This window comes from Felis catus, chromosome C1 (genome assembly GCF_018350175.1).
Source record: "Felis catus isolate Fca126 chromosome C1, F.catus_Fca126_mat1.0, whole genome shotgun sequence".
Classification (NCBI taxonomy): Eukaryota; Metazoa; Chordata; class Mammalia; order Carnivora; family Felidae; genus Felis; species Felis catus.
Window position 1 is genome coordinate 120,248,384 of NC_058375.1, and position 16,704 is coordinate 120,265,087.

The following is a 16,704-nucleotide window of genomic DNA, read 5'->3' on the forward strand; positions in this document are numbered from 1 at the left end:
GTCCTGGAATTTGGTGCTTGCCTCCTAAGTCATTCTATCAGGAAGAGTAAAGATGGAGAGGTGGGCAGAGATGCAGAGGAATTTTGTAGGAAAGGATGTTGGGAGCCTGGTAAATAAGACCTCCCCACCCCTTAGTCATGGGCCCACAAATGGGCAGAAAAGGCACTCTTACTGGCATGTACTGTGCCCTAGGTCAGGCACGTCGTTCACCCAGTAGGTATTCTGGAAGACCTGCTGTGGGCCCGCACCGAGCATGGGGCTACAGAAGTGAGCAGGCTGTGGCTCCTGCTCCTGAGGGTGTGGGAAGGGAGGAAGCCACACAAACAGGAAGAGCTGGCGTGCCTTCCCACACCATGCACACCAAGCGTCCTTGCCACCGTCCCCCCAGGACCCCTCACCTGAGAAACTACCTACCCCACATGCTGACAGGTTCCTCTGGCCCCTCTTCCCGGCTGGGCCAGTCACAACGGCCAGCTACCATCCGCCTGCAGCGGCTCCGGACGGGCTCGACTCTGGGGCTTCCGCACAGATGCCCCGACAGGCCGCAGTCCTGGGGGTGGCCTTCCAGGAGAAGAGGGTGCTCACGGCTGTTCTGATCCATTTTCTTACATGTGTGCTGATGTCTTTGCATCTACAGTTTCGGCTGTGCACAAAGAAACCAAGCAGTTCTTCACTTTATATAACACCCTGGATGATAAAAAGGTTTATTTGGAAAAAGAGGTAAGAATCTGCATAAAAAGAAAGTAACTTAATCAGATGAGCAAAGACCAGGGCTGTCAACCCCAGGAAGTTTGAAGGATGCAGTCAGTGTGAGCAGAAGGGGCACGCACCGCATGCCCAGTGCTGGGTTACAAAGTTAGTAACAGACACCTTGCTGCTCCTATGGCCTGTGCCAACCTGGGACTGCTCGAGCTGTTTTGTCGTGCCCTGTGAGAAATGGGGTTCACATGGAGGGGGCCTGGGTCGGTGAGACTTTCATTTGAGTTTTAAAGGAAGGAAAGGGGGCGCCTGAGTGGCTCAGTCGGTTAAGCGTCGGACTTTGGCTCAGGTCATGATGTCACAGTTTGTGGGTTCGAGCCCTGCATCAGGCTCTGTGCTGACAACCCAGAGCCTGGAGCCTGCTTGGGATTCTGTGTCTCCCTTTCTCCCTTTGCCCCTCCTCCACGTATACTCTGTGTCTCTCTCTTTCAAAAATAAACATTAAAAACAAATTTTTTTTTTCAAAAAAAAAAAGGCTAGATAAAAGCATCAGCTAAATAAAATGGGGATGGTGGGCTTATTACAGTATACACGAGGAATCTAGCTTTTTAATCATCAGGGGCCAACAGGAGTGAAAAGGCTCGCCATGGGCACAGACACCCCCTCCGCATTACTCTGACACTCAGGATTCAGGGCTCCCTCACAGTGGACAAGTGATTAGAGCAGGGTGTGCAGCTATGTTTAAAAAAAAAAAAAAAAAAAAAAGGAACAATGTGGTCTTCGAGGTGGCAGCACAGTGGAGCAGAAAGAACACACGCTTTCCAGTCGAACAGATTTCGGTTTTAGTCTGGCCTTATTTTCCTCACCCATAAAGAGGGCCATGCTGCCCACTTCATATGATTGTGTTGGAGACAAAACAGGAAATGACTGTGAAGTTCTTACATCTGGTGGGTCCCAGTGCATGTTAGTTCCCACCTACCGCCTCACCTCGAGGTCAACAGAATTTTTTTCCATTTCATTGTCACCTTGCAAGCTGCCCTGCCTCTTTAATAAGAGCCATACTACAGCTGCGTCTTTTTCCTGTCCCCAGATGGAGGCATGTGTAATTAGTGCCACCTTCATTGGCTATTGTCAATCAAACCAGATCAATCTCTCTCTTCCTAGAGGACGCTTCTTGAGGGAGGGGCATTGAGTTCACTTTTTCTCTGTCCGGGGGTCATACATAGTGATGGGCACATAACAGGCATTTGAGAAATGCTTGACTGAGTGGAGTGCATTTGATGGGTTTTACATCAGACCCGGGAGATAGTTCTGCCACACACCTTGGCCTTGGGGTCTTTCTACCTAGTGCGGAAAAGACTTGCCAACGAACTTAAGGGCAGGCCAGAGCCTTCTTAGAAAACCCATCACCTTCCTTCAACAGCAGTGTTTAAAGTTGGTCCATTCTTTTTTTTTTTTTTTTCATGTTTATTTTTGAGAGAGGGAGCATGAGTGGGGGAGGTGCAGAGAGAGAGGGAGACAGGATCTGAAGTAGGCTCCATACTGACAGTAGCAAGCCTGATACGGGGCTTGAACTCACGAACCATGAGATCATGACCTGAGCTGAAGTCAGACCCTCACCCAACTGAGCCACCCAGGTGCCCCTGGTCCATTCTTTTAAAAACTAGGAGTATGCGGCAGCTGGAAGCTTTTTAATTCCAAGCCATATTCACATAGAACTTTGCATTTGGTTAAATTGTGCCTTTTATTCCAAATCCACTAAGGCCTGTGCTATTTTAGCTTTCAAACATCCCTGGGGAGTCGCAGGGACAGGAATATCATTTCTGTGTTACTAACTGAAGTCCAAGTACAATAAATCACAAGTTGAGTTAATAACACAACCAGAAAGAAGATCTAGGGTTCTAGACCCCGAGCTCAGAGCCTTGCCCTGGACTGCAGTTTTGGGGCAGAGAGAGGGTCCTGTGCGTGTGGGCTAAGGTGTTCTCCACGGGAAGGGGGCCTTGAATGATGGATTCCCACAGAGACTCTCAGAGCCGCCCAGCACCTGGCCGCATTGGGGAGCAGCAGGATGGGCGTGTCCTCGCTGTGCACCCTGACTGACCCTCCGCTAAGCTGGTAGCCCTGAAAATAAAGTACAGTGTTTGGCAAGAGAGCAAGGACTGTGGCGGTAGCTGCCCGAAGAGCCCTCATGTTAGCTTGGTGTCTTCTCAGCCAGAGTTTAGACCCTTCTGTGGCCCGTCTTCCTGCATTCCTGGGGTCCTGGGCTGTCGGAAGGTAGATGCTCTGGGAAAAACTGGGGGGCTTGAGACCGTGTTGCTCTTTTTCTCATGTCCTTTTTTTTTTTTAATTTTTTGAGAGAGAGACAAAGTATGAGTGGGGGAGGGGCAGAGAGAGAGGGAGAAACAGACTCCGAAGCAGGCTACATGCTCTGAGCTGTCAGCACAGAGCCCAACATGGGGCTCGAACCCACGAACTGGGAGATCATGACCTGAGCTGAAGTCGGACGCTTGACCGACTGAGCCACTCAGGCGCCCCTCTCATGTCCTTTTATTTCCGGAAACAAGGTGTGTTCCTCTCAGCAGCAGTGTCCAGAGACAAAACCGCGTGTGGTGGTGGGGGCGGTGCAGGGTCTTTCAACCTTTTGCTTACAGTCCCCCCCGCTTTCTTCCTCAGATTAGCCTGCTGAACTCAATTCATGAGAACTTCTCCCAGTAAGTACCAGCCCCCCTCCTTCCCGTCCCGACCTTGGTGCCCCCTGCACTTTGTACTCCTCTCACCTTCGATTTCACAGGGGTGTGACTAAGACCGTGCTAGACATGTGGCTTTTACACTTTCCCCCTCCTGCCAAGTCCAGGCGTGTCTCAGTTCACGCTGTCTCTGCGTTCTTGCAGAACTACGGTGATGTTAGAGTGAGTTTGAAAGACACCAAAGAATATCTTGGTTTGGAAAAAGTTAACTTGCAAGTAACTTGACCGCCTCACTACCGTAATCTCTTTGTATGTCACTTTTGTCTTGTTAAGATTAGATCGATACCATTTGTTCTGGGGCACGTAGAGATGCTTTAAGATTTAGATAATGAACTAATCTGATTTTTTAAAAAGATTTTTAAAACCTTATGATAGATTTTGTTTTTAAGTCAATGTGCGTCTTCTAAACTACTTTATTCAGATGAGAATTTTTTTCTCCAAAAACTGTGTGGCAAGGCCTCCCTGTACCCAAGTCATACCAGCCCTTAAGCATGCCCAATGGTAGCCCCAGTGCTTGCTGTCTGTAAGCACCCTTCCTTTGCTTCCAGCACAAACCTCTCTTATCCCCTGGCAGGTGACCAGTGACTAAGATCTTAATGAATTACCAACTCTAGATTTTAAGCTTCATTTCTAATTAAAAACAAATCAAAAAAAAAAAAAAAACCCCACAGTTCGGTGGTAAGATTCAGCTTCAATTAGCGAGTTATAACCCTGTGGCATTTCTAAAAATGGCGCCTTCATCATCATTTCCTGATAATTGGGAGAGGCTGCAGTGTTGGAGTGTGTTTGTGATGAGCTCTGCTCTCTGTCAGCCCATCCTTTGGAAAAATTCTCAATCCTTGCATCCGTGTGCTCTGACCCTTCTGGTGCCATTCCCAGTGCACAACAGGAAGTGAAGGACACCAGGAGAGCCACTGGTTTAGCTGCTGCTTTTAGAAACAGGACCAGGTTTCCCAACCCCAGTTTCAGGAAGATCTCAGAATATGTCTGCCAGTCTGGAGCAGTGCCTGCAAATCCCCAGATTTCTAAAAACAAAATGGAATCCATGTCCTAGGCAGTGCATGTCATTGTCAAAGTAAAAAAAAAGTTTTTGTTGGAAAAAAAAAAGTTTTTGTTGATTTTAATGATATATTGTTTTACTTTAAGAAAATACATTATCACTTAAGAAAATTGTAGAGAAAGTGACAAAAAAGATTAATATTCAGTTAAGAGATGAAGCTAATTTTTGTGCCTTCCTCGGAGTTTAGAATCTTTAACTGCTGGGGACCTGGGTGCCTCTGGGGCATCATCTGGGTATGGAGAGGACTCCCTGACACCGCCCCCTTCCTCAGCATCCTGTGCGCGAGTCGTAACTCCGCTGATTTTTCTTTCAGAGCCATGGCCTCCCCTGCTACCCGGGACCAGTTTTTACGTCAGATGGAACAGATCGTAGAAGGAATTAAGCAAAGTAGAATGAAGGTCAGATGGCTTTTTTCCTAGAATGCAACCTGGATTTCATACTGGTTTTAGAGAAGGCCCTGGGAAGAGCAGGCCTCTTGTGGTTGACCTGGGGATGTGCTCCCGATCCTGAAGACACATCTTCAGTGTCTACAGAGTGGGTTCCCACCATACCTCTGACCCTGCAGTGGGCAGGGCCAGCTCCAAAGGCAGCTGGTGTTCCAAGGCAGCTCCTAACAGTGGCTCCTGTGGACTGAATACCCACTGTGAGCTAAGCATGGTGCTATTCCTCCTAAAAGCCTTCTTAAGCAAGTAGTGTTACCCCCATTTTATAGATGAGGAAACCCTCTTTCACCAGTAGGCTTCCTCTCTTACCCAGAATCTCTTCTTCACTGGATCTTTGGCCTGAGATTCTACCATTAGAGATTCATTTCTTAGGATCTTGAGAGCATTTTAGTTTTCAGAAGTCCTCTATAAAAAATGCATATAATTGTCAAACTGAATTCTAAAGTGAGAGGATATTATGCCTCAGAAATCAGAAGAGAGAAGAGGAATTGATGGGTGTTGTGGGAGTTCTAGAGATAGTTACAGAGAATCATTCAGCCTGGGGCCAGTATGGGGTTTTCATCGCTTTGTGGCTGTGCACTTGGGCCATTTTGATAGTAGAAAGGAAGATTTGATGACTGTCTGGAAACCAGATGTAGTTACAGTTTTCTACTGTGATAACCAGATGAATCCTAACTAATAGTTCCAAATCTCTTACTTTTGGTCCACTTAAAAAATGGATCACACCAGAGTGGTCCTCAGGCATGGCAGTAAAACCTTCTGGGGACTTAGGTCATCTCCTCTCATGAGCTAGGGGCAAAGTGGTCCAGTGAGCCACGCCAGAATGTAAACACATGAAGGAAAGGATACCGGTAGGACTTGTCATCATAAGAACTCACAAAACACAGACATTCAAGCTGCCTGTAATCTCATCTCACAAGAGATGAACTGAGGGCAAAATATCTTTATATCCCTTTCCCTAGAGAAAGGATTAATCTCCCCATTAATGACTTCAATAAAATGATGTCAGTGGAGCAAAAAATAAAATTATCACTTAGTGGCAAGACTGTTCAGCCACAAAAACGAAAGCAGTCACGAGAATGTACACATACCCAATGCAAGACAGTCCCTTGATGACCTAGGGTGTAACGTAGAAGGAGGACAAAGAATCTAGCTAAGTGCAAGCCTTTCACAACCCAGATCCCAGCGTGGTGGACCTTTCCACCCTTGCCAGGCTCCTCCTTGGGGAGCTGCTCTTGTCCGTAGGAAAGGACACTAGGAGTTTATTGGGTTTTTTCCTTTGGCTTCCCCTTCCTGTTTACCAGGAGATAAGTTCTAAAGATGTGGCGTGCTGGATGGGTGGTCAGGACCATGGGCAGAGAGGGCTCTCTTTTTCATGTCTGCATCCCCAGTGGCGAATACAGCACCTGACCGTGGTGGGCTTTTAAGAACTGTTTGCTGAGTGAATGATTTCATTCAGTTGGCTCTAAAGGCAGTTCTCAGAGAGGGTTTGGGGCAAGTTTGAATATTGACTGGCACTTCAAAGGCAAGAAGTCTGTCTTTGCAGAACAACATTCATTCAGATGCATTTCTTTTGATGTGTTTGAAAAACCATCGCTCTCCCTATCCATGGTGGTACCTGCTCAGAGTATATGTGGCAGGGGAGTCAGTGTCCTCCCAGAGCACGGACGTCCCCAGGCACAGAACTGGCAGGTGCAGAATATACATAGAGTAGACCATAGACCAGCAGTGCCTACAAATGATAGAGAAGGTGTTTATGGTGCATCGAAGGCTTCCTGAGTAAAGAGATAGTCACATACTGGCAGGCATTTTGACCTGATCCTGAGGAGAAGTCTCTGGATTTCTGGAATACTGAGAGCAAGTGCCCAGCGTAAGAAGGGGTTCCTGACCTAGAGTGTGAAGGGGGATAAGCAAGGCATGAGAACCATGTGCCTGGGTTAGGGGTGCTAGGACAGTGTGAAAATAAAACTCAGCCCTAAGCCAGCTCCTGATTCTGAGAGCAAAGAGGACCCTTACCCTTCTTACCACCAGCACTCTAGGGCATCCAGTGTGAAGACAAAACAGAGTCTTTGCTGAATGGCTGTTGTAAACCAAGTGACGTGCCATTCATACAATATTTAGTCCCACATATACCTATATACACAGGTAACAAAACCTGTGATCTAGGTGATATTACCCTTATTTTGCAACTAGGGGACTTATCTTTCAAAAAGGTTAAATAACCTGCCCAGGGAAACACAACAAGTGACAGGGGTAGGATTGCTCATTCCATTTCAGGGTTGCTACACCACCTCCCATGTGGGGTCCTGGATACACTGAAATTAAATTGATTATAGGGCCATGTGGTTTTTTTTTTTAATGTTTTTATTTATTTTTGAGACAGAGAGCATGAGCAAGGGAGGGGCAGAGAGAGAGGGAGACACAGAATCTGAAGCAGGCTCCAGGCTCTGAGCTGTCAGTACAGAGCCCGATGCAGGGCTTGAACTCATGGGCTGTGAGATCATGACTTGAGCTGAAATTAGACACTCAACCAACTGAGCCACCCAGGCACCCCTATAGGACCATGTTTATATCACTGGGACGTGGTCAGGCGTGGCCAGACTTTCTGCTGGAGGACAGAGCAGGCAGGAAAGGCCTGGGGTCGATCTGCCTGCTGTGCTAGTCAGGAGGTAGGGACCCAGTGGAAAAAGTGTCTGGCAGCTGTGAGAACTGGGGTCCAGCAAGTAAGAGCAGTGGGGATTGTGGCAGGAACCATTTTCATTTGGATGGTATCAGGAAGCCTGCCAGAAGGGAGCACGGGACACACTGGGGAAGGCGGGTTACCAGACTCCAGACCTGGGCGCAGGTATGTGACAGGTGCCCACGTGCAGACCTATAGAAGAGGAGAGCAGGGTCTCAGGATTAGGTCACCAGGAGACTTAGAGCTGTATACATGGTCAGGAGCAGACTGGGCAGATGAATGCCCATGTGGGGCGGGCCTTCCCCCGAGCAAGGTTGGAAAGGGCTGGGAGGGGGTGCACCGGGTCACACTTCACCCACGTGATCAGCCCATAGCATGGCACGGGGCTGAGTGCGGAATATGGTGCAGCCAGTTCGACGTTACCCTGTGTCAACTGTGTAATCCCTCCCAACGCGTCACTCAGAAGCGCTGTTCGGGCATCAGAAGACCAGTGAATTCATCCAGCGCGCTCTTGACCACCTGCCACCAGCCAGGCACCAGCTCACCACCATAACTTTCTGCCCAAATGTCACTTCCTCAGAGAGCGCTCCCTGACCATCCAGTCTGAGGATGCCACGCATGCTCCTCTCTGTCTCCCAACCCTGTCATTCTCTTCACAGTACTGATCACAGGTGTGAATTTGCACGCGGAGCTCTGTGTAAGGTGCTTGGTTAGTGTCAGTCCCTCTAGCATGCACCCTCCGTGGAAGCAGTGACATTGCCTCGTCACCACAGCATTTAGTGCCCAGGGTGTCCACACAGTATTTGTTGAATGACAAAGCTGTTAGGTACCTGAGGAAAGTCTCTCTAACCCAAATCCAGCCTTTATTTATGAGGTCACCATCCTGGAAACAACCTTAATTGTGTGTGACTAGAAAGATGGGTGAAGTTAGCAGGGTGATCAGGAATATTGTATAGTTTTAATTGTAGGAATTGTACAATAGTGTGAGAAATACTTGTGCTAAATGAAAAGGGAACTCAGTTATTTAAATAGGAGTTTCTCAGGCTCAACACAATCAATATTTTGGACCAGGAATGACTACTCCTTGTTGTGTACGTTGTAGAATGTTTAGCAGCATCGCTGGCTCCTAGCAGCACCCCTTCCTCACAGGTGTCTGTCCCCAGACATCGCCTCATGCCCTTTGGGGGGCAAAATAGCCCATGGTTGAGAACCACCAACCTGTTTGTTGTGAAACTGTAATCACACATACACACACACACAGGAACAGTTAGTGCCCAATGATAGAATTGCTGATTGAAGTAGACAAGCCTCTATGTAATGTCATGCAAAGAATAAATCCCAGAAGTAATGTATAGAAGGTAAATGAAGTCCACAGAAATGGTAATACTCACCTTTTGGATGCTGCCAGCAGCCCTTGGTCACAATAGGCCTTTTCATCACCGTTTCCTGAAATGTTTCAACAGATGGAAAAGAAAAAGCAAGAGAACAAAATGAGAAGAGACCAGTTGAATGACCAGTACTTGGAACTGTTAGAAAAACAAAGGCTGTACTTCAAGACTGTGAAAGAGTTCAAGGAGGTAAGAGGAGGGTTGGGGAGGGCATGTAAGGCTATGGGGGCGGGACATTGGGAATGGATTCTCTGGTTTTCCACTGGTCCGCAATAGCAGCTTGGCGGTGTGATCCCAACAGTAACGCACGACATCTAGGTGGTTCAGGACTGTGTAGTTCGGGGGCCCATCTTGAGTCTCGAATTGAATGTTCCAGAGACAATGATGTCTTTATTTTCATTCCTCTGACATTTAATGAGCATATCAAACTTACAAGGAAAAGCACTATCAGCCTGCATCCAGAGTCACTTGGAAACAGCAGTTGTTCTAAATTCAGGTCTGGAATAAGATGGGGAGAGACCTTGAGAAGCCTGTGGAAAGAATGAATTTTGAGCGTGGCGGGTTTGGATTCAAGCTCTACTTTTACCACTTACCAACTGTGCACTTGGCCAGTGACTTAATCCCTCCAAACCCATTTCCTCATTGCTGGATTCTGTTGGGTCAGGCGAGGGATGAAAGCATCTAGCACTCTGTCTGGCTCCTGTCGTGCCCAACACTCAACTGAATTTTGTTGGTCTCTGTCATTTCTGCCTGCATTTGGGCAGGGTTTCTCTTCATGGGTCCAGACAGAAAAGTGTTTTCTCTTTGCTTAAGAGATTTTCCAGAAAAGAGACTTCATTTTGTCACTTTCTAGGGTATCAGCCACTTCATTTTCAGGAATTCCTCCCCCCTTTCTAACCCAAATCCATGTGGTTTCAGTGAGTTTGGAAATGGCTGAATATAGAGGAGCCAGAGGTGTAGTTGTATCCTGGTGTTTGGTCTACAGAATAAAAAATATAATCTATTCATACCAATAATTTTGTTCTATATATTTTTAGACTTTTCTCTCTTCCTTCCTTTCTACCCTTTTTCCTTTTCTACTTCTCTTTCCTTTTTTTTATGTTCATTTATTTATTTTAAGAGAGAGAGAGTACATGTGAGTAAGCAGGGGAGGAGCAGAGAGAGAGAGAGGGAGAGAGAGAATCCCAATGCAGGACTCGATCCCAGAACCATGAGATCGTGACCTGAGCCTAAATCAAGAGTTGGACGCTTAATTGACTGAGGCACCCAGGCAACCCTCCTTCCTTTTTTTTTTTTTTTTTTTTAATTTAACTTTTGGGAGCCACAACCCATAGACATTTTGAAATCTTTATACTTTCCATAAATGTTCTTCCAGCTCGTACCAGGCCCCTGGAGGTATATCAAGACCCAGTCCCTATGTCAAGGAGCTTATTTTGTGGTTGGGGGGACAGATAACAAGCTAGGAGACAGAAACCCTAGTAAACAAGTATTAACATATAAGAAGTAATTTCACTTCTTGCCAGGGGGTTGGGGGTACTAATGGAGATGGTGTGGTTAGGGAAGATCTCCCTCAGATGAAGACTTGGCCACGGGCAGAGCAGGAGTGAGACCTAAGGCCAGGCAGCATGGGAGAGTGACCGGGTGGTGAGGTGCTCTTGGTAGGAGCCCCTTGTGGTTAGCAGAGGTTGGAAGGGCTAGTGAGCTAGCGGGCAAGGATCAAATAGGACCTAGAAGAGCTCTTTTTTGCCTTTGAATGCAAATAACTCACCAAGAGAAAAGGCCCAGTGGAGAGGAATTACATTTCAAATATTGTTTGGGCATGTCAGCACTGCCCTTTTGACAGCAGAAACAAAAAGCAGGTAAGTTGGGGAGGATGAGTATAAGCTGTCAAAATCAAAGCAAATAAAAGCGAAATGGAAAAGCTCAGGGCTAAAGGCTTAGGGTGACCTCCAAAGGCAACAGTTCCTTCAGATACATTAAGCATCAAGACTTCTGTCCCGGCCTCCTCAGGCACAGACACTTGCATGTCAGAGGGCAAGGGAGGGTCTCTCCAAGCCGGCTGAGACTCCTAGACCATCTCCTTGCCCATGCCTATTTTCTTCGGTCCAAAGCAAGTTGGAGAGATAAAGGGGAAGGAGAATATAATATGTCCTTCAGACAGCTACATATATTTCATTTAAAGGACTTACCTTTTGGGGAAAAAAAACGCATACTTTCTTGTTTTTCGACATTAAAACTGATAGTATGTACTCCTTTTTTTTTTTTTTTTAATGTTTTACTTGGCAAAACTTTAAAATTAGCCATCGCATGTCAGTGTCCCCACATCTCGAACCTTTTCCATAAGCTCCTCTGAGGTAACCTGGACCCTCTTGGGGCCCCCACAGGTTGAGGGGGAAGCGACAGTGTAGGCCGACTCCCCTCCAGTTCCCACCCCATCCCTTCAGCCAGGCTGATTCTGCTATGTTACATATCGCGGTACCAGTCAGATCTCATTGGCAATAGATGCACAGTTTGGGAAGGCAGACTTTCATCCCAGGGCAGAGTCTGGAATGATGAACCCTCTCTGTTCTGCCCTCTTTCTTTGTCTCTCCCCAACCTGCCTGGTCATCTACTCCTGGGTTCTAGATTCCCACCGTATCCTGGTCTCTGGCACTCATCACTTCGTGCAGAGCACAGTTATCATCGTCCAGAGCATGGCCCTTGGCCACATTACTACTTCCGCTTCATTGCATTTGGTTTCCTCCACATTCATCGAGCTCAGTGGTGCCCCTCGTCCTGACTCCCAGCCTCCTCTGGTATCGAGACCCCTGACCGTGTCCAAACTCCCACGGGCTTGCTCGCCCCAGCAGGGTTTGTTAACAGCAAGGCTGCCAGGAAACAGCACATACTCTGAAATCAGTTTAATGGCCAGATTGCATTAATTAACTACCTCCCTGAAGCACAGCCTCTCCTAAGGTCACCGACCCAACATTTCAATTCTAGCCCAGCGCTGAGGAATGCAAACCATACATTTTCACGAAGCTGGCTTTGAGCGCATAATTTCGAGGGGGCTAAAGTGCCATGTCTAGCACATAGTGGGCCCCATACGGTCTTCAGTAGGAAAGAAACAGAATCAAGGGAGGTATTTTCCCTTTTCTTCTAGAAAGAAATGCCTTAGGGACCCTTTCCTTTGCTTTGAACAGACAGATGGTGTCATTCTGTGGTTTCCCAAAAGGCCTCCAGTAGCTTGCATGAAACTTAATCAGGGCTCACACATACCAGGTACAGCCAGAGAGTTCAGGCACCGTCTGAGCGTTGTGTGGTCCCCAGAATTATCCCTGCTGGGGACCCTGCCACAGGAGCACTTGGATGCTTCTGAGTTGTTTTTGCCTCGTTTGAAAGTTGAAGTGGGTGACAACTGAATGTATTTAGTCATTGTTTTGTTGTTTTATCTTTTTGTTATGGAAATTTTCAAAAAATACACAGAAGTAAAGAGGGTAGTTTAATAATAAATAGTATGACTACCTGCCTGTTCTTGTTCCATCCCCCCCCCGCACCCCCCCCCCACACACACACGCACTCTGTCTTTGGCTGGAGGTTTCCTCCCCAAGCAAGTCTCAGTAACCCGTTTTAAAAAGGAAAACTTCGTTCTCTAGTCCAACAAATGTTACTCAACTTCTTTCTCTTCCCACCCCCCCCCCCCGGGAAAAAGTAACTGCCTCCCCCTCCAGAAACATGTGCTCAAAAAGTGTTAGAGTACTCTGCTTCTGACAGAATAATTCAGCCTTACCCCAGGCCCAGAGCCCAGCTGTTCCCCAGCTCTGAGGAGAAAAATAAGTACCTACAGGGGAACTGGCACTTAGTAAAAAAAGGGCCACTGCAGACATGAGCCACAACACTGCCGGAAAGAACAAAGGGCCTCCGGAGAGCTGAGAGCACATAGCCAGGCCCAGAAAGGTGGAAACATTGACTCTTGGGTTCTTGGATGCAGGGGGTTGAAGGATGAAAGAATTTCTTCCCCACTAGGAGAATCCCCAGGAAGCATGGCTACTGGAGGCCTGGCCTCACTCTCAGGCCTCAGGCCTCAGCCCTCCAGCTTGTGTGTCCAGGCCCTTCCCACTACCATGTGCACCTCTCAGTTTAAACAGGGCTCCCGGTGACATGGCCAGAGGAAGGAGGGGACACTGTTTGCCAGCAGATGGAGGTGTCAAGGATATCCTGAGCTGTCGAGTCCAGAGGGAACAAGAGGGAAGGAGGATGCCTAGTGAGAAGCTTTGGAACGTGTTTAAGGAAGGGGGGATACAAAGCGATGCGGAGGTGACCTTGCACCACTGGACATCAGATTCCACACACACAGGATGGCACCCGTGACCTCCCTCGGTCATCTCCCTCAGGACGTGCAGTAATGGATTTCAGACAGCTCAGTGTTAAAAGGGGAGGTGTCCCTCGATGCATTTCTCTCACCCTGTGTTCTGTGAGTTTCTTTCTTAAAGCCAAGGATATTCTTGACCTTCACTGTTGTCAGAGTAAGAACTTTGCTGTGTGTTCTGCTTGCTGTGTGAGCTGGGTCACTCCTTCGGCGGCTGGCTCCAAGGACCTTGCCCCTTTCTTATCGTAGTGGTCCAAGATTGGAACATAAAAGTGTCTGCTTTCTGCTGCTGTCCCCTTGAGCATTTCAGTGACTTCACGAAGTCTTGCGATGACTGTGCCTAATCCTCATCCAGTTCTCAGTCTGACAGCCCAGAAGCCAATTGTCATTATAGTTGTTTTGGCACTGAATCAGGTGCACGTCTCCAGGAAGTTCCGTCGTGCTGGTGGCAGCGTGCAAGGGGGCCGGTTTAGTCAGTCAGTAGCTGTCTCTCCTGGGACTGGGGAAAAGGTAGTAAGACCGTCAGGTTCACGTGGGAGCTCATGTGGTCACCACCTCTCTGCATGCCGTCTCTCTGTTCCTTTCCAGGAGGGCCGCAAGAATGAGGTGCTGCTGTCCAAGGTGAAAGCCAAGGCCTCCTGAAAACTCCCAGACGTCATCGTATGTCATTGTTTTTTGGTTTTTGGTTTTTTTTTAATGCCATATATCGACTACAGGCTGGTGAAGTGGTTCCAAACACTACAGTAGAGAGATGCACCTCAACGCTCTGGGTACTTCCTTCCTCCCATTTGCTTCCGTTTCATCTCTCTGATGCCGATGGAATCAGACAGTGTGCACCTGACGGCTTGGATAATGCCCGTCGTCCTATGAAGAAATGTGGGCAGTATTTGTTCTGTGTCGGTTCAACTTTTGTTTCTCCAGTAACATTGCACATATGAAGGTACCTGTATCTGTATGGACTCTCTGAATAAAAAGGAATTCGTTTGTTCAGCAAATGTTAATTGAGCAAGCAGTGAGAAGTAAACCCTGACGGAAACAGACGTGTAAAACACAGGCCCTGCAGCTCAGGCCCCAGCAAGGAGCCTGGGGAGCAAACGTAGCCCGCTGAACCCCAGAGCTTGGTCGGCTGAGATTTTTTTTTTTTTTTAGTAAACAAAGGCTTTTAGCTGAACGACCAGCCCATGTGAGTGGTGGTCTTGTAGGCCCTTCACTTACCTGTGTGCCTTTTGTTCCTGCCCCCCCGCCCCCCCGATGCCAGCCAGTGGTCGTAATGGTGTAGCAACAAGAACGAGAGCTCAGTGGCCGCCGCTGCTTCTGTTCTTACACAGTACTCAAGTTTACTTCACCAAAAATTGCAAACAGGGGCCTCACACTGAGGACATCTAAATAAGCATGACACCTTCAGACCCTGTTTCTCTCTTGAGTCACGGCCAGATGTGGCTGGTCTTGTGCACCCCCCTCATTAAGAGCACATTCCGTGTGCGCCACATCTGGGCAGATCATGGGCGGAGCACAGAGGTGAGACACAGACACACCATTCACCGAGGTCCAGGGCAGCATGTGATAGATCCCAGAGCGACTGGCCATGAAGAGAAACCAGAGGGCGCTCGACGAGGCAGAGCAGTGAGGTGTGCAGAGATCCGGGAGGCTTCGTGGAGGAGGCAGGACGTGGGCTAGGTCTGAACGGAGAGTTGCATGTTAATAGGCAGAGACAGGTGGGAAGGTCAATTTGGATAAAGTACAACTATAGTTAAAAACACGAGAGGCGCAGGGAGAGTACAAGTGTGTTTCTTGGGAAAGGAGTGGATAGGCCCGTCTCTGCAGGAAAGGCAGGCTGGGATCAGCTTTTGGGGGCCCTTGAAGGAAGGCAGAGTGGTGGACTTGACCCTCTGAAAACGAGCAGTCCAAACCAGACACGGAGCTCCGCCTGCCCTGGCTGCCCGGGGTCTGGCAGCTCAGTCGTGTTCCGTTAACCCCCGTGTGAGGTTTGCTTCATTCCGCATAAACCTTGCACCCGTACTCATCAGCAGGTTTGGACCATGAAACAGAAAAGCTTACATGTGTCAGGCAGGTAGGGCATTCGGGGCAGCCTCAGGAACACCATGTTTTAGTTCCCTAATGTGTGCATTAAGCAGATGTGATGTGGACAGTCTGAATGCTCTTGCGCTGGGTGAACAACACCCGTTGGTGTCTGCGCCAGGGCAGCGAGGCCTGTGTGATGAGGCTGGAGCAACACTGTGTGATCTGAAGCTGCCCTGTGCCGAGTGTGCTCTTCCCAGGCCGCGTCTGTCTCCCTCCGGCTGCTCCCTCGGCCATGGTCATCTGCAGATTGATTTTTGCAAGGGCCCCGTGAAGCTGAAGCAAGTGACACAGCCAGAAAGCAAGTAGCTCTCTGAGGACAGGGGAGGGAGAAGGCAGTTTGACTGCACATTGTTTTAGGTTCAGGGAAACGTGCGTGTTTTCTTGTCGAGAAGCTCGTAGACCCATCCCTGACAACGCAGGAGCAGCTATGAGATGATGTGTGCAAAGGTGATGGGAGGAGGAGTGGGTGGTATTCTGGGGTTCGTTCTCCCGCCTCTCTGCTGTCGGGGAACGTATGGCGTGACTAATCCAAAGCAACTAATAATGCTTTTTAAAAGCGAGGGCGTGTATTGGGCTATGTTTCCAAAAAGTTTCATTTGTTTGTGTTTTGGTATAGGGGGGTATCAGAAGATCTGTTTTCCCCTTTTAGTTCTACAAGACCTAATACGGGTTAGTTCCTATTCCTTGGACGCTTCTGGAGTTAGACCACAGGAGCCAGTCGCAAGAACTCCGTGTTTGCCACAGATGACCCACAAAGTGCTAATTGTCTTTGTGAGTAATTAGGACACTTAAGCGTGCCTTACAGCCAGGCCTTACAGGTTCAAGTGATGCCCGAGGCCCCTTCGTTTCAGAAGCGACTCAGGGGAGTTCCTCCCAGGACATCTTATGTGCCCAGAGTATGGCTGCGTATTCAGCTAAGCCCACAGACTGTTCTGGAATTTAAAAAAAAAAAAAAAAAAAAAAAAAAAACAGCAGCAGGGACACATCCTTAAGTTACTTTTATGAAATGAGGAATGAGGTTTCCCCAGGAAGCATTGAGTTGTCCCTGTTCGGCCAGAGCAGTGAGCTTTTTTGGCAGCCTTCCCGGGGCTGGCCGCCGGGTGCCCTGACCTTCTCCGCCAGCCTCTGGGCCAGGGGCTGTCCTCCCCCACACGCATCGCACGGAGTGCATGGGGCTGCCTTGGTTTAAACCCCAAGCAGAGCTGCTGAGCAGTCCAGACTGGAGGACCACAAGGCATCATATCTCTTGTCCTTGGC

The 16,704-nt window shown here is 48.3% G+C and overlaps 1 protein-coding gene across 6 annotated transcripts in view; it reads left to right on the top strand.

Annotated features, from left to right (window-relative positions):
* The window catches only part of CCDC93 (coiled-coil domain containing 93), a 93,577-nt gene extending 79,217 nt beyond the window's left edge, over positions 1-14,360 (top strand). For 4 of the 6 annotated variants that reach the window (XM_045033688.1, XM_045033689.1, XM_045033690.1 and 1 more), the window contains 6 exons: positions 638-720; positions 3,373-3,410; positions 4,820-4,904; positions 9,093-9,206; positions 13,954-13,986; positions 14,082-14,360. In XM_045033688.1, the coding sequence (XP_044889623.1) occupies positions 638-720; positions 3,373-3,410; positions 4,820-4,904; positions 9,093-9,206; positions 13,954-13,986; positions 14,082-14,303 (575 nt within the window). In that variant the 3' untranslated portion in view covers positions 14,304-14,360. Of the gene's footprint in view, positions 1-637; positions 721-3,372; positions 3,411-4,819; positions 4,905-9,092; positions 9,207-13,953 lie in introns of all 6 variants that reach the window. The other 2 variants (XM_023259265.2, XM_023259266.2) reach the window with 1 other exon arrangement.
* The last annotated feature ends 2,344 nt before the right edge of the window (positions 14,361-16,704 follow it).